Below are 19,646 nucleotides of genomic sequence, written 5' to 3' on the forward strand. Positions count from 1 at the left end.
TTTTTGAGGTATTTTACGGGGTATTTATTTGTGAAGTGGTGATTTACAGCGGAAAAAAAAAAGTCGAAAATGGGGAAGGGGGGTCCCAGCCAAAAAAAGAGTGCCGTCTAATTGGACCAACTGAAAGTAGAAATAGAAACACACAGCCCCACTGAGCTTGCGTACTGGTAGCCTTGCGAGTTTGTATGTATGGTTTGTGGGATGTGCAGATGAGATTTCATTTAGTGGAGTTAATTAAATCATTTAGGAAAAGGAAAAAATGGAGGATTTTTTCCTCTAAAAAAGAATTAAAAAAGAACATTGGAAAAAAAAAGAAAAAAAAGAGAAAAAAAGAAAAAAGAAAAGAAAAATCTAGATGGGGATAAAATGGGGTGGGTGAATGGAAGGATTGGAGTCGGGTCGGTTTCTGATGGTCCGATTGATGACTTGCGAGTATAAGAAGGCAACAATCTCAGCACATTGTTTAGTTATTGTCCTTTTTAATTTTTTTCTATTTTAATAGGCAAAGTTCCACGGTGCGGAAGAAGGACAGCAAGGGAGAGGCAAGCGATGGATTGGAGGTAGAGTATTGTCTAGATACGCGTAAATACACTGTAATAAATGGAGGGTCTCTGTGAGACAATAGGGTCCGATTCAGGTCATTATGTTGACCGTATGTACTGTTGGCAATGAATCGCCAGCATTGACAAAAAAAAAAAAAAGCCGTTGGCACTGCTTATAAATCAACTGATAAAAACCCGCCGGCTCAGATCAACGAATAGTGAATAAATCGCCTCATTCTACTTACTTTAACCACTCTTGACTCTTCCTGGATCCATTTCTCCCCAAACGGAAGACGCATCGACGATCCTTGGGCTCTTTTGGTGGGTGGGTGGAGACCTGGAGAACAGACCTGGAGCGGGAAGCCTGGTTCATTTGCCCGTTTCGCTCCCGCTTCGCTCCCTTTTCTTTTTCTCCAGAGCGCATTCGATCCGTGAGTCTAGGAAAAGGGCTTAGTCCATCCCGTGATACTTGTCCCAGTGCTCAGCTCGGCTCATGTCTACTCAGCCTCCCAATTTATATCTCCGATGACCGGTGGGCTGTGCAATAAAACTAGTTGGTTAAAATCGGTCGGAAAGTGGTTGAAAATGGATAAAATACGGCAACACACGAATCTGCAACTGGTTGCTATCCTTCGATAACCGCTTCACACGCTCTCCATCTCGTCGTATCCTTGTCTCTCATTTCGCACTGGATATGCGTCGAAGGATTGTGTGTATAAACAGACCCTTTTGGAATGTACGTCACCAGGGTGATAGCGAAATAGAGTTTAAACAGAGTTTATGCACGACAAAAAGAGTTTATGCTCGATACAAATAAGGTTGGGACTGGCTGGGCAGTAACGGTTCGGTTTTTGGTGCGGAAAAATTGGGTCCGAAGTTGGGATGAGGGATAAATGAGAAAAATAGAAATGCGTAAAAAATCCCAAAAAAACTGGGAAAAATGGGAAAATGTCGGAAAACAGCAGAAAATTGACAGAGAGAAAATGGAGAATTGTCAGTAAAAAAATCAGACAAATCACGTGGCCATTTTCGCCCCAATTAGCACCAATTAGCGCGCTATGTCTCTCCCCTCTTTTACCCAATATACTCATTTACCTCCGTGTAATGAGACTCAGACAAGCAAGGCAAGGAAAGAGGGAAGCGCTTGAGAGATGTATTGTCGTACAAGTCATATGCACTTTGTGATGAAGAGCCCAAAATGGGGATTGGAGCGACCGTCGGTTTGCGCCGCGGTCTCCACGGGTGCCAATGGCCCGCTGGATGGATCATATCTCCTCCCTCAACGACGCGTTCGCGCGACGGAGCCCACTCAACGCGTATAATAAAAGTCTAGATGGTTTGGTACATTCCGGCTTGTTGTGAGTTTTCCCTTTTCTCCATTCTGAGGAAAAACACAGTTAAACTGGGTTCTGAGGTTGTATTTTTTTAACTGGATTTTATGTATTTAAATTTAATTTAATTTAATTTAATTTAATTTAATTTAATTATTTATGTTTGAGAGAGCAGCAATGGGGAGTGTTGATTGGAGCGGGGCTGAGTCAGATTGAGATAATGCGGTTCGATCATCGTCTCCTTCTCCAAATCCACCCCAATCGCACTATCCATTGTCTCTCTGGACCAAGTGACTATCACTTCGTACAAGGCACACTGTACTACAAGTACACTTCAAGAGCATGTACCTCCCCCCCGAGTTTTGTACCCCTTCCACTTTTTGAACTTTGGAGTGGTGCAACCCTAATTTCGAAACCCTCTCACACCTGCCTTAAATATCTCACGGTTGCTTTACTACATTGTTTTCTATAGTTACTCTTGCACCACCTCACACCATGAAATTCTCTCCACTTTTGCTGGCGACCGTGGGTCTGGCCCAGAGCTTCTATTCGCCCACCGACTCGTACGCGCCCGGGTCGGTCGACTGTCCCTCCAACTCCACCCAGATTGTGCGAAAGGGCGAGGGCCTTTCTTCGCAGGAACGAGAGTGGGTCCAGAACCGACACGAACAGACCCGACCGGAGCTGCTCAACTACCTGAAACGGGTGGGCTTTAAGTCGGTGGACCCGGACCAGTTCCTGGGCCAGGACACTAATATCACCATCGGACTGTCCTTTTCTGGAGGAGGATACAGAGCCATGTTGGCGGGAGCAGGCCAATTTGCGGCTCTGGACGCGCGAACACCCAACGCCACCGAACCGGGCCATGTGGGAGGTCTGGTCCAGGCCGCCACCTATCTGGTGGGTCTTTCGGGCGGAAACTGGATGGTGGGATCTGTGGTCATCAACAACTTCACCACCATTCCCGACCTGCAACACTCGTCCGACGTGTGGGACCTGGAACACTCCATGATCAACCCCGGCGGAATCAACATCTTCAAGACCGGCTCTTATTGGGACGACATCAACGACGACGTCAACGACAAGCAGCACGCCGGATACAACACCTCTTTCACCGACATCTGGGGCCGAGGTCTGTCGTACCAGTTCTTCAACGCTTCCAACACCGCCCGACTCACCTGGTCCGAGATCCAGAACTACGACCACTTCAAGAACCACTCTATGCCCTACCCCATTGTTGTGGCCGACGGCCGAGCCCCCGGAACCCGAATCATCTCCGGAAACTCCACCATTTTCGAGCTGGCCCCGTTCGAGGTCGGCTCCTGGGACCCCAATGTCTACTCCTTTGCCAAGACCGAGTGGCTGGGAACCAACATGACCAACGGCCGACCCAACGGAACCTGTGTGCATGGCTTTGACAACGCCGGTTTCATTGTGGGAACCTCTTCTTCCCTGTTCAACCAGTTCATTCTCCAGCTCAACTCCACCGGAGTAACCGGAGTGGTCTACGACCTGGCCCACTCTATCCTCAAGCGTCTGGATAAGGACTCGGACGATATCGCCATCTACTCGCCCAACCCCTTCAAGGGCATGTCCTACCTCGGCAACTCGTCCATTGCCCAAACCGAGTATCTGGATCTGGTCGACGGAGGAGAAGATGGACAGAATGTGCCCTACTACCCTCTGCTGCAGCCCGAGAGAGCCGTCGACGTGGTCATCTCCTACGACAACTCCGCCGACACCGACTTTAACTGGCCCAACGGAACCTCCGCTGTCCAGACATACCGACGACAGTTTGAGAACCAGGCCAACGGCACCATTTTCCCTTACGTGCCCGACGTGAACACATTCATCAATGAGAACCTGACTTCTCGACCCGCCTTCTTTGGCTGTGACGTGCAGAACATGACCTCGCTGGACAAGAACGGTTATACCGACGTCAACTCTTCCGCCGCCCTTCCCCCTCTCATTGTCTACATTGCTAACTACCCCTGGACCTTTTTCTCCAACACATCGACCATGTCCAAGCTGTCGTACAACAAGAAGGAGGTTGCCGGCATGATCGAGAACGGCTACTCCACCTCCACCCAGTTCAACGGAACCGTGGACCCCGACTGGCCTGTGTGTCTTGGCTGTGCTCTGCTCAAGCGAGAGGCCACCCGACGAAACCAGTCTCTGGGCTCTGACTGTGACAAGTGCTTCTCCAAGTACTGCTGGAACGGAAAGACTGACGATGATGCCGAAAAGGCTCTGAAGTTTGCTCCCGCCATCTATGCCAACGGCCCTAACGTTTCTTCCAACGCCTCGATTGGCCAGGCTTCATCCACCTCCAAGCCCAAGAAGAACGGCGCCGAGGGTCTGGTTCCGGGTATGGCTGCCATTGCCATTGGTTTTGCCGCTCTTCTTATGTAAGCATTAATATTGACTAATTGACTATATAACGAGTTTCGAGCGTCAGAGAGCGTCAGCGGGCGTACTGCCACGTTCCATGTGTACAACAGGTTGTATTACAAGTATTGGTGCCGAGTCAGTCTATTATTGAAGCTGTAGATGATAATACCAGTCATTACTCAGCATGTGGAGTCTGGGATTGTTTTTTGCACGGTTTTTGCGTCTGACAGATTCCAACTGGCGTCTTTTGATTATTTTTGATTATTTTTGATTATTTTTGATTATTTTTGATCTTTTTTATTATGATTTAATTTATTATGATTTTTTTAAATCTTACAGTCGCCCATTATAGTGCGGAAAAATGCGCAATTGGCACGGTTTGAAACATACGGAGCGTCGCCGCGTACACAAGGACGTACAGATGCACGGCATCAGCTTACAAACGCTGTTGGCGACCGCAGCTCCGGAAATGGCGCTTTTTCGAACTACTTTCACGCGTCAACAAGTTCTGTGAAACTCAATCGAGTCGCGAAGTTTGGAGGTGGATTTGGGGAAGAAGAACGCTGGAGATGAGCAACGGAGACCGTCCGACGGCCATCGCCATCTTCCACCAGCGGTGTATTCCTCCAACCCCTGAAGAATCACATTCCTTCCAAGCTCCAATGACGTAAAACGGCCTTGGCTTTGCGGCCGCCGCTAGGAGACCCTGAAACCTACAAACCTGAAAATGCCAAACCTAGATGGCCTAAAGAGGCAGACAATGAAAACTATAATCTTCGGCGGAATCCTGCACCGAATAATACTTTCACGCACGGAAGAATGACTGAGAAAAAATGATATCCGTGAGATTCGAACTCACGCCTCCGAAGAGACCAGGAAATTCGTTAAGGTATTAGCCTTAACCTGGCGCCTTAGACCGCTCGGCCAGGATACCGGAAGTTGAAAAAGAAGGAAAATGGGTTTACACAATTCGAAATATGCTATAAAAAGTCTAACTAAAACAAATTGAGGTCTAGTCGACCAATTAGTGGATAAAATAGGAGAAACGAAAAAAATGAAAAAGAGAGACGAAAAACAAGAAAACAACGAGAGTCGAATCACAGACTGCCACGGATCTGTACTACAATACTACAGAGAGTTTTCCCTCGTATCTGGGACAAACAGGGTCGATTCCAGGACACATCAGTTCCATGTTTGAGAAGGATCATGATAACTATGTACAAAATCTATTCATTCAGTATGTGACTATTGATATATATAGTCCTACTTGTGGTAAACATCGGCTCCCTTTCGCCATCTGGCGGCAATCTCGTCCTTGGGAACTCGGTCGCCCCACGAAATCATGGACCAGAAATGCGACTCGTTGAATTTGGGCGCGTTAGGTGCAACCTGCTTGACAGGCCGGAAACCCATGCTGGCAAGAGAAGCAGCCTCGTCAGTCAGAGCCCGCTTCTTCTCCTGCTCCTTGTAGCTCTCCGATTTGGAAAACACCTCCCACGGCCGATCCGAGTCCGGCAGAGGCATCCACTTGTCCACCTTCCAATGAGGGCTCTGGGTCATCTCCTTGAGTCGAGAAACAGCCCGCTTGTAGGCAAACTTCTCGTCCTCGCCGGTAAAGGCGGTGGTGTCAGCAAAGTTGGTTGGCTTGATGACTCGCTTGTTCTCATCAGACTCTCGCTGGCCAGTAGGAGTGTCGTAGGAGGAAACGTTGGGTCGATGGGGGTTCTCAATGTCCTGAAGCGTGTCCGAGTACATTTCCTGGGCCTGGATATCAGCCTCCTCCTTCATCTTTTCAGGATTATCAATCTCGGGGAAAAAGAGCGAGTCGGCATTAGCCTCTGCTCGAATGATGAGCTGACATCGACACTCGTAGGCAGCATCCAGCAGAGTGATGAGACGACGGGCCTCGTTCTTCTTGGCCAGAGTCATGACAGGCACCTCATCGACAATGATGGTATGGTATCTGGAAGCCAGAGAGATGAAATCAGCAGCAGCCAGGGGTCGTTCAATCAGCTGGCTGAACTTGAACATGGCAACTCCGTCCTTGACCCAGGGAACCACAAGAGGCCGTCCATACACAATGATCTCCTCTTCCTTACCTTCAGAAGAAGGACACAGAGTCTTAACTGTCTCTTCCCACGCCTTGTCACCCTCGGGATCGTTGACGTGGTACTTGACAATGGGCTTGTCTGTACCCTCTGCAGCCTCTTCTTCTGAAAGCACCTCTCGGTAGTCAGTGTCACTTTGCATGTTGTGGGTGACACATCGGGCCTGCAGAATGGTCAGAAAACTCTCAAACTGTGTCTTGGAGAAGTTGGTGGCATACAGGTCTTTGGGGAGACGGTTACTTGTGGCCACCAGCACGCCTCCAAACTTGAAGTAGTAGATGAAGAGCGTCTTGACAATCTTGGCGGCTGCCATGTCGGGCAACATGAATTCGTCCAGCAATAGAACGGTGTGGTTGTCAATCATATCCTGGGCTAATTCCAGCAGAATATAATCTGTCAGAAGCGCCTCAGATTCCTTGCCAAGAAGAGTCTCAGCAGATCGCAGTCGGTCTTGTCGTTCTTGGGTCAACCGATGGATACTTCCATACAGCGACAACATGAAGTTGTTGTAATGGATTCGCTTCTTGGACTGGTGGGGCAACGAGTCGGCAAACATGTCCATCAGCATACTCTTGCCACAGCCCACTTCTCCGTGAATCAGCAGACCCTGGGGCGAGTTGAAGTTGATGAGCTCCTCCTCGTCGGTCAGAGTCTTGACCATCTCCATAGACTTGAGATCCGGCTTGTACCACGGCCTGACCGCCTTTTTCTTGATCTGCGAGTTGGTCATGTCTTCCCCGGCCGCCTCCTTCTCAATCTCCAAAAGTTGCGCCTGAAGGGCAGACACCTTCCGCTGAAAGTCCTGTGGAGGAGTGTAGTCCTTGAGCCGGTGGTACAGTTTCTGGAGCTCTGCCGCCACCCGCAGTTGCGCCTCATCCGCCTTGAGCTCCCCACTGGCCACCTTGTTCTGGTAGATGTGCAGCGGGTCTGTCAGCGCCAATTGTGAGCTGTACCGGAGCGACGAGTATCTGAGCGAGCTGGTGTTTCGCAGAGTCGCGCGCACCACCGCCGTTCGCCCGAGAGTTCTTAGTCGTAGGTTCATTGTCGTGGAGCAGAAAACTGGGCGCGTTCCCGGTACTTATAATGTTGTGCTGGTAGAGATTGAGTACCTCTAGCAATAGGACTGGCACATTATGCACACTCAAGATAAAGTTCCTTAAAGTTCCTCTCTCTCCACTATCTTGATCAGACAGAAAAAGCGACCCCAAATAAGTCTGCAAAAAAGACCGCAAATCGTCGCCAAGTACGGAAAAATGCTCAAAGTGCCCGCTCCAATCAAAACATTCTTCGACGCGTTCCCGCTGGAGAAATTGCCGCCGCTGGAGGTGTCGGAAACCGACTCCAACGCCTGCCAGGTGGTCGGAGGCGGATCAACACAATCCCCGGACTTTTACCTGTACACGTACGGACACAAAAATGGTGTGGGAACGACGCTGAGCACGGAACCAACATCGCTGGCGGTGCAATTGTTGCTGTCATATTTCCACCCCAAGAAATCCACACAGCTCGCCACAGTATCTCACCTGGCCAACATGGACGGCAAACTGCCTCTATTGGTCCAGCAGCCCTCCAACCGCACCTTTCTCACCTTCAACTCCATCTACAAGAACCTGGTGCCATCGACCCCGCAAATCAACGTGCTCAGCTCGCTGGTCTTCCACAACCTGTACCATGCGTGGATCGTGACCATTCTGGACCCAGCATACTCCCGGCAGTTTGAAAACACATTTCTGAGCGTCAAGTCACTCGAGTCCAATACCGAGGCCCGGTTCGTCGAGCCTCTCAAAATCAGATTCATGCAGGATCTCATCACCGACCACAAGAACCTCGCCACCGCCATGGAACAGAGCACCCGACTACCAACCCGGCTAGTCATGTCCATGGAGTCGGTGTACGACAGCCATCCCGAGATTGAAGATATTTACTGCCGGGCGCACGACGCTCTGACCGCCTTTTCGAAACTGCTGGCCGAAAGCCCCTCCCAGTTCTTCAACGCCAAGGACAAGGGTTTTGAGCAGAGCGAAATCGGCTCTCTGGACTGTGTGGTGGCCGCCTTTATCTACTCGCTACGGCCCGAGTCTCCCTTTGGCCAGACTCGCCTGGGACACATGGTCCAGGATTTCCCCGATCTCAGCAGCCATGCCGTCAGTGTTATCGAGGAGGTCTACAAGAAGAATTAATGTACATAGATTTATACAAGCGGAGAGAGAGCGATATCATCAAAAACATACAAGATTGAATAAATACATTATTACGTCAGTGTCATATACCTAGAGACGGATTTGCGACTGTCGGTTGTTGAGGACAATCTGGAGTCCGCAGAAGACAAACAGGATGATGTACACCAGCACGGCGCTGAAGATGGTCGATGCGACACTGTGTTAGAGAGAGAGAGAGAGAGAGAGAGAGAGAGAGAGAGAGAGAGAGGGAGGAGAGCTGGAGGGAACAAGACAATCAAGCAAGTGACATGAGATAACGAGAAACTGAAGCATGACGAATGGAGGACAGCAAGTATTGGTACTGTAGAACAGTGTTGCGCTGATCAAGCAGCAAGAAGAGTCCTCCAATTGGACGTTTTCGACGTTGAAAGGATTCATCCAGTCGGCGTATGAGTTGTCTGTGTTGTCATCAAAGATCTTATGTGTCCTTCATGTCGTCGTCAATGTCATACGTGCTCTCGTGTTGTTGTCGATATCGTCATCCTGTGTCGTCGTCTACGTCATCCATGCTTGTAGCCATGCTTGTAGCAACGACAATTCCCCATAAAAAAACCACGATACTCACGCTGCACCATCCTTTGGGTCATTGATGGATCCGACCATGGATTCGCTGCCGCTCTTGAACAGCAGGCCCAGCACGCCGAGAATGACGATGCCAAATGCAGAAATAACGGTACAAAACCAAGCTTTTCCGGGCTGTGTTAGTTGCTGTGTTACCGATAACACCCCCCCCCCCTGTTCTCCATCATACTCACTGCCACGACTGCCTTCATTGTGATGTTTTCGGGGTTGTTGCTCTGGAGGCCTGTGCGTCACTCTATCTGTGGTAATAGTGATATCGTCGACTGGGAGCGAACTTTATTGCACCAGGGAGTGAAACATAGCCCTTGGGATTTGGTGTAACGAGTAGAAAAGGGTTGACGAGAGGGAAACAGACGCGGTATATATGTACTTTTTTATTGTGGTGACACCGCCAATGTCGTGACTTGACATTTTAACGACAAGAGAAAAAGACATTTATCCTGACACGTAACAGCTCTCGGAGCTACTACAAGTTGTACTGGCTCTATCGTTCACGTGATCAAACCTTAAACAAGGAGAGACACGCATATCACATCTGTCGCTACATCTAAACAAAAGACATTCATCACATTTCACAATGGTCGAAGTTTCGCTTACTGTCGGCAAATTGGACGCCTCTCTGGCGCTGCTGCTCACCAAGGACCACCATCTCATCGAATTCCCCACAATTCTGCTTCCCGACGACGCCGAGGCCGGCTCGGTGGTGAAGATCACCTGTGAGAAGGACTCTGGAGCGGAGAAGGAGGAAGAAGACAGCTTTCAGAGCCTGCAAAAGGAGCTGCTGGAAACGTACGGCACGGAGCAGCCCAAGGCGCCAGTTCTGAGCGCGAAAAACATCACCCAGACGTCTGTGGTGCTGGAATGGGAGCCTATTGAAATCGCCCAGGCCGATATCAAGAAACTGGTGCTGCTTCGAGATGGCGTTTGGTGCGGCCACATTCCCAACCCACTGGTGCGAACCGCCACCAAGCTGTCTGGCTTTGGAGTCGAGAAGAAGTACACCTTCCAGCTGGTTTTGTACACCACAGCAGGCACCTACGAGTCAAATCTGCTGGAAATTGAGACCCATAGCATGACCGACCTGCGAGGTATCACTGTGTGCTTGGGCGAAATCGATCCCAACATGACAACGGTCACCGAGTCTGAAATCTCCGAGTCTCTGGAGGACATTCACGCCAAGCCTCTGCAAAATGAAGTCAAGCTCGATACCACCCATTTCGTGTGCACCAAGCCCCAGGGAGCCCAATGGGAGAAGGCCGTCGACATGAACATTCCTGTTGTTTTGCCTGAGTGGCTCCGAGCCTGCAAAATGGACAAGAAGATGGTCAACGTCAGAAACTTCTACCTGGACTCTGATCCCAAGCACAGATCCCAGTACAAACGAGCTCCTGGCGCCCCCGCCTCTCCTTCCATTCACCAGGCTGAGTCCATCAGGTCCACTGAGCCTGCTGCTTCTGCTCCTGAGTCTGCTCCTGTTGAGTCTGCTCCAGTCGAATCTACTTCTGTCGAGTCTACTTCTGTCGAATCTACTCCTGCTGCTGCTGCGCCTGTCGAGTCCACTGCTACCAATTCCTATCTTGAGAGATCCAACACTCGACATTCCATCTTCACCGAGGGCGCTACCGAGGCCGAGGAGGTGGACGAGGACCCTCTCAACGTTGAGCTCGAAAAGGAGGTTGCCGCCAACGACGCTGAAGTCGAGGCTGCCTCCGAGTCAATGGCCGAGGTCGATCTAGATGGTCCCAGTGGAGAGCCTGACCCAGACACCGTCGAGGAGATTGCCGTTACCGAGTCTGATCCTGTTGTCGTTGCCGAACCCGAACCTGAACCCGAAGTTGAGGCCGAGACCAAGGCCGAGGAGAAGGTCAAGGAGCCAGAAGAAGCAGTTACCACTGATGCCATTGAGCCCGAGACCAAGACTGTAATTGACCTCACTGGAGATGACAAGCCCACCGAGCCTGAGACTGAGCCTGAGCCTGAGCCTGAATCTGAGAACCAGACTGAACCTGAATCCGAAACTACACCCGCCGAAGAGACTAAACCCGAGCCTGAAACCGTCAAGTCACCCTCTCAACTCGCTGACGAATTTGCCGAAGTGTCTCTGGAAGACTCAAAGTCGCCTGAGGACAGCACTGCTGAGGGAGGCAACAAGGAGGACGATGATGATGGAGATGAGGACGGGGACGAGGAAGAGGAAGTGGACGATAAACAGGAGGACTCGAAGCCCGCAGCTGCATCTGGCAAGAAGAACAAGAAGAAGAACAAGAAGAAGGGCAAGAAGTAGACTAACATGGTCTAATGAAGCGCATGGATGTTTGACTAATGCACTAATGGTTAGTAAACAAGGATATTACCATGATATTAACATGATATTTTTCCCGAATGATATACAACAACGATTTAAATTGATGAAGATGGCTTACAATATCTACAGTATAATGTACTTATACTCCTATCAGAGTAACTACGCAGCAACCTGGCGCCAGGGCTGGTTTGCCAGCATTCACAATAAATTAGTCTAGTTGTCACCAAACAGACGTCGGACTCGTCGCAGAACCGAGTCCTTCTCGGGCACGTAGGGGTGGTCCTTGGAGGGGATCTCCAGCAGCGCAGGGAAGGCCTGTGTGTATGTGTCAACTCGGAAGCGGATCTTGTCGGCAATATGCTGGTTGATGAGCAGAATGGCAATGTCCTTGCGGGTGTTGGTGAACTCGTCGAACGCCTTCTCGATGGCTTCGTTTTCGGTTTTGGCGTCCACCACGAAGAAGTTCTTCTTCTTTTCCGCGTCGTCAGACACATTGCCGATTCCCGCCAGCAGCAGGCCCGTCACGGAGTCCTCGTCGCCAATCACGGCAAGAAACTCTCGGTCTTTTTGTGTGGTTGCCCTGGGTTAGTCTGGCGTCCAAATTGCGGTCGCCGCGGGCGTGGCTGCGATACTCACATGGTGTGTGGTGGTGGTGTCGATGCAATGTCAATGTGTCGTCGAGATGATGTGCGTGATGTACGTATAGTTGTGAAAGTTGGCTTAGTCAGGGGGTGCGGGAAGGCAAGCAGGAAAAGTGGATAAAGGCGGAGAGAAGAAAAACGGAAGAAAAAGATGAACCTCCAAGCTATTCTTTGGGTGTATATTTTGATCTGAGTGTATAGTCGACCTTGTGAACTACAGTATTTACCAATGGTACGAGTATGTACGAGTGCACTTACAGTAACACTTGTAGTTGGTTTGGATGTGCCTAGAAGCCAATTACGAACAAGTGGAGAGAGAAACAACTATTTAACCGGGCATAAATTCCTTTTTAAATCGATTGATTGTCTTTGGGCACTTTTATTTCCACCACAACAGACCATTGCGGCGCACTCATGCTGACTGTTGTTCTAATTAGTTGGGTATATTAAGTACAGGAGACAGATAGATGGCTTTCTTAAGTAAAATGAAGATCTGCACTCAAGTGTTTGTGTTGTGTGGGTTCGAACCCCACAGACAGGAAAGAAAAAGAAGAAAAAAGATCATTCAAATAGTGATTGACCCCGATGTCCCGACTCGTTTGACAATCAAATGAGTTTTGTTTTCCTCTCGTTTTTTTCCTCTCGTTTTTTCTCATTTTTTCAAAATTTCCATTTTTCCCCATTTTTCCCTCATTTTTCTGATTACCCAATTTTCAATTTTCAATTTTCAATTTTCAATTTTCAATTTTTGTTCTAAGCAAACCCCGAATTAAACCTATCTAGACCTACCGAAAGTAGTCGACGATCCCACAATAATTCAACACCAATACATATAACTCATTGCCCTGCCTCTCCTTATATCTCTCATAACGTGACGTCGGTTTTTTAGCCGGCAAACGCTACGCCCTCCAAATCACACTACTTGGCTGACATGTGTACTGCTGAATATGCAGTGCTTCCAAACCTTCGGATTCACCATTTTTTCCGCACACCACCAACGCCTGATCTATCATGTCGCTTCTCCGTCTGCAATCCGTGTCTGCGCGCGCCTTCTCCACGTCGGCACAGTGTCTCAAGGGCCACTCCAAGTGGCAGAACATCCGGCACACCAAGGCCAAGCAGGACGCCATCAAGGGCAACCTAGCCACCAAGTTTGGCAACCAGATTGCAACCGCAGCCAAGATGGGCGGGGCCGATCCCGCCGGCAACATCCGACTGGCAACTATCATCGACGCCGCCAAGTCGTACAACGTGCCCAAAAAGACCATTGACGCGGCGATTCGGCGGGGAGCCGGACTGGACGCCAAAGACAAGCAGATCGAACAGGTTTTCTACGAGGGCATCGGGCCGTCGGGGGTGTCGCTCATCATCGAGTGTCTCACATCCAACCGAAACGGCCTGCTGGCCAGCCTCAACACGCCCTTCAACCGAGCCGCGGGCAAAAACTCGGGAATCGCCTTCCCTTCCACAGTCCAGTTTCTCTTCACCCGAAAGGGCTGCATCACCATTGAGAAGGAACAAAAGTCCATGGTGGCGCCGGACCCGGCTAACCCCATGAAGAAGATCGAGCAAGTGACGGTGCTCGACTTTGACCACGTCATGGACCAGGCCATTGAGTGGGGCGCCGAAGACGTGGAGGAAGATGTCGACCAGGACGGAAAGGTGGTCTCCTACACGCTCTACACCGACGTGCAGGACACTGGAGCCGTGGCCAAGCTGGTGCAGGAAAGTGGCATTGCCGTGGCCGACTTCTCCATCTCCTACATTCCCAACGAAGATACCATGGTGGACATTGAGGACGAACACAAGGCCGGCGTTTTCCAGGCCTTCATCGACTCCCTCGAGGAGATTGACGACGTGACAGAGATCTACACCAACGCCAGATAATGTACATAGCTAACGTGGCGAATATTGAGGTTGAACTAGCTGAATGAGCAACTGAGCGAATCGGAGTCGCAGAGCAGATCGGAGTCATTGACTAGAGCGAATCCGAGACTCAGACGGGGGAAGTCGATGATACCAACACACTCGCACATAGCATACCTACTGAAGCGTAGTTCACATCCTTGTAGCCCTTACCTCCCGAACTACAAGTAGCCTTATATTCTGTAATAATATCAAACCAAGTGGTCGCCAGGATGTAATTATGATGATTATGACACAAGTGTCCCGCGGCTATGAAGGTACTGGTGGCAAGATCACATTTCAATCACACTCACGTCCACACCATCCAACAATTATGATTAAGCATACACCTATAAATACAATCTGAATGTGGCCATCCACCGTCTATACTCCAGCATCCCTCTACTCCCTCTGAACGTAGTGAGGAAGTCCATCTTCTCCAATGATGGTGGAATACTCGGATGTGCCGGCAGACTCGTGGGGGCCCGAATGGGTACCTCCATGCCCCACATGACCATGATGTCCTCCTCCTACTCCTCCTTGATACACCGGCTGAGGCGCCATGCCGGGTTTGGCCAGACTCAGAGGCGGAGGAACCTTGCCCTTTTTAGTGATGCCGTTGCGAGCCAGAGAAGCCGCCAACGACGTGTTTCTGTATGACTTGGGCACCTCGGAAACCGGAGGACCCGACTGCAACATGTACGACTCGTTGTTTTCGTCGTGCACAGAGGCAGGCACAGAAATAGACGCAGAATCCGACTGTGTGATGTTGTTTGGGGGGCCGTCGGAGTCTGGCTTTTCAAAAAGACCACTCTTGGCCCGCTTGACGCCCCGCTCGTCTCGCTCAAACTCTGAACTCGTCCGTTTCTTGGACTCGGATTCGTCCGAAGAGTCGTGGATCGACTGCTGGGACTGTGAGGAAGGAGGTAGAGCCGGCTGCTGGGGTCCCTGGCCATCTTTGCCTTCCACAAAGTCCCAGAATAGCGGCGTCTTGATCACCATGTTCTGCCGGTAGTCCGTTCCATGGATCACCTTGCCGTTGATGATGTACGTCTGGTGCTCCAGCTCGTAGTCCGGGTAGTCCGGGATGATTGATGATGGGTACTGCTTGTTGTTAGGTGCCGCTGAGGCGTTGGAACCCGGATGTGCAGCCTGTGTCGAGGGCGTCGGTTGGCCCTGCTGCTGTGACATCAGAGCCGTGGCGGCGTTCATACTCTGATCAAACGGGAAAGCCGCATATGTCGCCGACAAAGGGGCCTGCTCATACAGCGAGTCCAGATACGGCATATCCATGGGGTTTGAAGGTGGGAAGTAGTCGAGCGGGAAATCGGAAGATTGAGAATCGTCGTTTTCGTCCTTGATCTTTTGGGGTAGCTGCTGCTGCTGCGGGAGTTGTTGCTGAGACTGAGCGTGCTGCGGATTCTGAGGATTCTGAGGATGCGGCGGATGCGACTGCTGGCCATGCAAAATGGACCCGCCTAGCTGCACCATCTGATTATACTCGGGGTTGCTGGCCATCTGCTGCTGGTTGAGCTGGATCTGGTTCTGCAGCTGCTGCTGCATGGATGTGAGGTACTCTGTTGGCGTGCTCAGGTAGTCGCTCAGTGCATACGCACTCTGGTTGGCCACCGTCTGAGATGCAATCTGCCCAGTGGGGCCGCCACCCTGGGTTTGGCCCTCCGGAGGCGCAGAGTCGGTCACTATACCACCTGGACCACTGCCTGGAGCATCACCTGGGCCTCCTGCACCTCCAACTCCACTGGCGGAAGGTCCCGCCTGTTGTCCACTATGTCCTCCTCCGGGAAGAGAGCCCACCGCTGGCATCCCGTCTCCGTTGGTCACCTTCATAAGCTGCTCATAGAGACTTTCGTTGAGATCAAAGTTGAAGCTCTTAGCGGGCTCGGCGTGAGCTTCGGTCGTGGGTTCTAGGTTGTTAAGCTCCCGTCGCATGTCTCGTTCCAGTGCATCGACGAACAGCCGGTCGTGGGGCACGCTGAACCAGTAGTAGACCTTTTGTTTCTTTTGTGTTCGAATGCAGCTGTTTTTGTACAGAAACTCGAGGAACGGCGATTTGGGCGACTCGAGCACGGCGTCGCTGTTGCACTTGAGACCGCGCAGATCGGAGAAAATGCCCTCTTCGAACTTTTTGCGGTTTTTTATCGACCGTCCAAACGCCTCGAACCGGAAGCTGATGCATCGAACAATGTCTGTTCCTGTGATATGATAGAGGCCCTTCCAGAGCACGCAGCTGATGAACTCCTCGGTGGGCAGGTAGTAGCGCCGGATAATTTGGCCCGGCTGCCAGTTTGCCGGTGCGGTCGCCAGAAAAAATTTCACTAGGTTAGTATTTCACAAGAATGGCCTTGAGAGAGTGTCACAATACCCCGATTTCCCTCAATAATCCCGCCTCTTCCAATTGTGGTGGTCCGTTGCAACCGCGTGCAACCTGTCACAGGGTCTGTTTCATACATGTAACAGCCTGGGTTGGGAGTCATCACACGTGTCTGGGGGGTATGGTAATGGCTGAGGGAGGTGTATCTGGGCTTACCAACACCCTGTTCCGGTCTCCATGCCGTCCCCATCACTTGTAAGTCATCAGGCACCACCGTCGAGCACAAACGCGTGCCCGGATCCCATACCTCTCTCTCCCTCTCTCTACTACTGCTACTCACTGTCGTCGACCTGAGCAAGGGCATCGCGTGCCAGCTGGGGCAGCATATCTCTGATTGAAGACATGTCGAAATGTCCGTAGTTACCAGTCGTGTGCTTGTGGCATATATGTGTAAAGTGGCCGCGCAAAGGAGTCGTGTGGCGGCTGTGAGTGTGTTTGTTTCACTGGAGCCGAGTGTGGGTCGTTGCGTGCTGGGGAGGGTGTGTATGTGTGTGTGTGTGTGTGTGTGTGTGTGTGTTTGTGTGTGTGTGTGCGTGAGTGGATTGCTGTGGCCTGGGTCCGCCGGAAAAGGGAGAGAGGTCGCAATACGTGGATCGGAGGAGCTCGGCTCTTGTCGTGCTTAGCAGATAGTGAAAACGACGATCTTTGGAGAGTAGATTTGTCTTTTGGCCAAGATTGCCCATTTGAGTTCACCACTACAGTAGAGTTTTGGCATCTGGCATTTTGGTTTTGGTTTTGGTTTTGGTTTGGTTTGGTTTTTTTTTTTGAAGGGCCACACCACCACCCACCATAACCGGACCTACCCCAAGTACATTCGGTTCGGTACAGTATGGTACGGTACGATACCGGTATGATGCGAGGAGAGCACCACACCCGCAAGACGCCCGCAGCTTTGTGGCAAGTTAAAAGACAGCCACCCCCGACGTTACCACACACCGCTGTTGGCCGGTCGCTTTCTCCGGACTCTCCGAGCTCTCCGGGTCCCCTGACACGCTCTCTTTCTCGACAGGGACGGGTAGACGTACTCGTACTACAAGTAACTATCTGTGCTCCTTCTTCGGACCAACTACCACACACCGTGGGTTGCAGTTGATGGAAAGGTCTAGATTTCCCGCCATTTCCCGGCCATTTCCCGCCATTTCCCGTCCATGTGATGGATGCTTGTGCGAGCAACAACTTGGTCTTTGTGTTGGGTCTGTGTGTGTGTGTGTGTGTGTGTGTGTGTGTGGCTACAGTGCAGTGTGTGCGGGGGGATTGGCCCTGAAGTGGGATGTGGGATTGGAGGTCGCCATTACAGAGTACAGGTACGCGCGTCGTCGCGTGCGAAACTCCCGTCAAAGTTCAAGAAAACACACCTCTGAAGCGTTACCTTCTTTTGTTGGTTTTGTTTGTCTGGTTTTTCCGTTACTAACCTGTAGCTACAGTACAAGTACCGGCACAGTCGTATCGTACAACCGTACTTTAGCGTCTGTCTCCGTCCCACATAACGTATACCCCTTCTTCTGTCCCTTCGGACTAGCATTGGGTTTTGGGCGCTTAGCGTTTGAGCTAACCTTGTGGCTGCATCTGTTTTGAAACCAGCGTTTCTTGTTTGAGGATTGCAGAGCTTGTTACAGAGTCGATGGGGGCGGGGAGAGGCGGCCAATTGTGGCGGGTTAGGGCCGATCAAACGACGATTGGACACGGAGATGCCCATTCCGCACATGTCGCAAGAGGGCTCTTGACCATCTAACATCATCTCCTCCACATCACGTGAAGTCTCCCGGCCGAACAGACCAGACCACCCCCCTCCTCCATTCCTCGTATCTATTTCGGGGCTTGCTCTTAGCCTTTCAATGCTGTGTCCACCTGCAGTACCTAAACCATGCAGCGAAGGTGGACTACTGAGAGCAAGAGAGGGCAAAAACCAGCACAGACGTGTGTTGCTAGGTGAGACTAATAGCCGAGCGAGCGTGAATAGCAAAAGGGAGAAAAATCAAGACGAAGAAAGACGTCTTCTACTGATTGGTCGTCATATGCCCTGCTCTCAGGGAGTGAGTACATCTATTGTACATACTCGACGACTACATTCTGTGCTACTACCAGGGGTATGTGCCCGGATCAGAGCACTAGACTGTGGACAAAGACCAGCCCACGTCCGATCGCACAGCTGACTTGCACCACTCGGAGCGGTAAAGTCCATGGACTTTGGCTCTTCCTGGTTGTACTACTTCTAACCGCTTGGGGGCCCGGGGAGATCGGCCCAAAACGGCAACTGCAACTCTCGTATTCTCTTATTCCCTGGGATGTGGGGCCAGCGGGCGTCGGCCAAATACCTCTTGCGGACACTCTTCCGGGGACGGGTGGGGTTCTTCCATCCTTCCCCAGTCCCCGGAACTATGTCGAGAGTGAAGAGAGAGTGCGCAACACAGTACTCCCGCCGCTGTAAGCTGTGACTACCCTGCATGGATGTTCGGTGCTTGGATGCTGTGGAGTCACGACTGTGCTTTCCGAAACACGTCCAACAACAGCAGCAGTGCGTGGCACCCTCGTCTTGGCTTCTGCCGCCACAACTGCACGCACTGTGCTGCTATATCACAAGCGGCGGCGGGGGTAAGACTTGATTTGGGTACGACCGGCTACTGTACGGGGGGTTTCGGTGTCTGGTCTCTTGTCTGTCTCACCCATCATCTATCATACCGTTCGTGTATCCTATAGATGAGATGGGATAACTGCAAACCTCCAATGAGCAAGACCCCATATCTTACGTCAAGGCAATCTAGCACTAATGAATTGCTGCCAACGCACACAACACGCTAGGACCAAACGGTAACACTACTAATTACTTCGATGGACCCTTTAGACCCCCCATCTACATGCTTAGACACGCTCTAGTTCCACTTTAGCACGCACTATTTTGGACATTATGCGCACTACCGACGATGATCAGGCCACAATTTTTCCAGCGTGGGAACTCGAGGGAGGTTTCCCAACCATTCTACCAGTAGTAATTCTGCTACTGTAGCCAACAGCTAGAGTCTTATTTGTTTCACACCCGTTCTCTATGCAAAAGGTGGTGGTGAAGAGATTGCACAGGAGCTTAGACAAGCTCTTCATCTGTCGGCAAAACCTATTCAATCCATAGTGATGGTGCATTCTACAGCAGAACTGTCGGTCAGACATTAAATGGTACCTGCAATTCACTCGACGCAGAATTCTGGCCCGAGCTCTTGGTCAGGTTCTCTCAAAGC

General features: G+C 51.0%; 8 protein-coding genes, 1 non-coding gene and 1 pseudogene across 9 annotated transcripts; 5 read left to right on the plus strand and 5 right to left on the minus strand.

The window, feature by feature from the left end:
- Positions 1 to 2,368: 2,368 nt before the first annotated feature.
- Positions 2,369 to 4,285, plus strand: YALI1_E19263g (uncharacterized protein; the record flags this gene model as incomplete). Its single annotated transcript, XM_504006.3, has 1 exon — positions 2,369 to 4,285. One exon carries the CDS (start codon positions 2,369 to 2,371, stop codon positions 4,283 to 4,285), a length of 1,917 nt encoding a protein of 638 aa, XP_504006.1.
- Positions 4,286 to 5,098: 813 nt separating this feature from the next.
- YALI1_E19292r lies at positions 5,099 to 5,198 on the minus strand. The gene has a single exon. It is a non-coding gene; the product is annotated as a tRNA-Leu (tRNA).
- Positions 5,199 to 5,527: 329 nt separating this feature from the next.
- YALI1_E19314g (uncharacterized protein) lies at positions 5,528 to 7,414 on the minus strand (the record flags this gene model as incomplete). The annotated part of the gene is made up of 1 exon (XM_068283014.1): positions 5,528 to 7,414. The coding sequence occupies one exon, from the start codon at positions 7,412 to 7,414 to the stop codon at positions 5,528 to 5,530; it is 1,887 nt and encodes a 628-aa protein (XP_068139115.1).
- A 211-nt stretch (positions 7,415 to 7,625) lies between these two features.
- YALI1_E19316g (uncharacterized protein) lies at positions 7,626 to 8,552 on the plus strand (the record flags this gene model as incomplete). The annotated part of the gene is made up of 1 exon (XM_068283015.1): positions 7,626 to 8,552. One exon carries the CDS (start codon positions 7,626 to 7,628, stop codon positions 8,550 to 8,552), a length of 927 nt encoding a protein of 308 aa, XP_068139116.1.
- A 90-nt stretch (positions 8,553 to 8,642) lies between these two features.
- YALI1_E19327g (uncharacterized protein) lies at positions 8,643 to 9,364 on the minus strand (the record flags this gene model as incomplete). The annotated part of the gene is made up of 3 exons (XM_068283016.1): positions 8,643 to 8,748; positions 9,157 to 9,287; positions 9,347 to 9,364. The coding sequence occupies 3 exons, from the start codon at positions 9,362 to 9,364 to the stop codon at positions 8,643 to 8,645; spliced, it is 255 nt and encodes an 84-aa protein (XP_068139117.1).
- Positions 9,365 to 9,750: 386 nt separating this feature from the next.
- YALI1_E19337g (uncharacterized protein) lies at positions 9,751 to 11,457 on the plus strand (the record flags this gene model as incomplete). The annotated part of the gene is made up of 1 exon (XM_504009.3): positions 9,751 to 11,457. One exon carries the CDS (start codon positions 9,751 to 9,753, stop codon positions 11,455 to 11,457), a length of 1,707 nt encoding a protein of 568 aa, XP_504009.3.
- Positions 11,458 to 11,691: 234 nt separating this feature from the next.
- On the minus strand, positions 11,692 to 12,039 carry YALI1_E19360g (Truncated form of YALI0E16192g, Misc non-coding, highly similar to uniprot|Q9Y756 Neurospora crassa Vacuolar ATP synthase subunit F (EC 3.6.3.14) (V-ATPase F subunit) (Vacuolar proton pump F subunit) (V-ATPase 14 kDa subunit, similar to Saccharomyces cerevisiae VMA7 (YGR020C); ancestral locus Anc_4.157; annotated as a pseudogene).
- A 1,091-nt stretch (positions 12,040 to 13,130) lies between these two features.
- Positions 13,131 to 14,006, plus strand: YALI1_E19371g (uncharacterized protein; the record flags this gene model as incomplete). The annotated part of the gene is made up of 1 exon (XM_504011.3): positions 13,131 to 14,006. One exon carries the CDS (start codon positions 13,131 to 13,133, stop codon positions 14,004 to 14,006), a length of 876 nt encoding a protein of 291 aa, XP_504011.1.
- A 420-nt stretch (positions 14,007 to 14,426) lies between these two features.
- YALI1_E19403g (uncharacterized protein) lies at positions 14,427 to 16,760 on the minus strand (the record flags this gene model as incomplete). Its single annotated transcript, XM_504012.3, has 2 exons — positions 14,427 to 16,360; positions 16,697 to 16,760. The coding sequence occupies 2 exons, from the start codon at positions 16,758 to 16,760 to the stop codon at positions 14,427 to 14,429; spliced, it is 1,998 nt and encodes a 665-aa protein (XP_504012.1).
- A 748-nt stretch (positions 16,761 to 17,508) lies between these two features.
- Positions 17,509 to 17,991, plus strand: YALI1_E19415g (uncharacterized protein; the record flags this gene model as incomplete). Its single annotated transcript, XM_068283017.1, has 1 exon — positions 17,509 to 17,991. One exon carries the CDS (start codon positions 17,509 to 17,511, stop codon positions 17,989 to 17,991), a length of 483 nt encoding a protein of 160 aa, XP_068139118.1.
- Positions 17,992 to 19,646: the final 1,655 nt, after the last annotated feature.

This window comes from Yarrowia lipolytica, chromosome 1E, assembly GCF_001761485.1.
Source record: "Yarrowia lipolytica chromosome 1E, complete sequence".
Lineage (NCBI taxonomy): Eukaryota > Fungi > Ascomycota > Dipodascomycetes > Dipodascales > Yarrowia > Yarrowia lipolytica.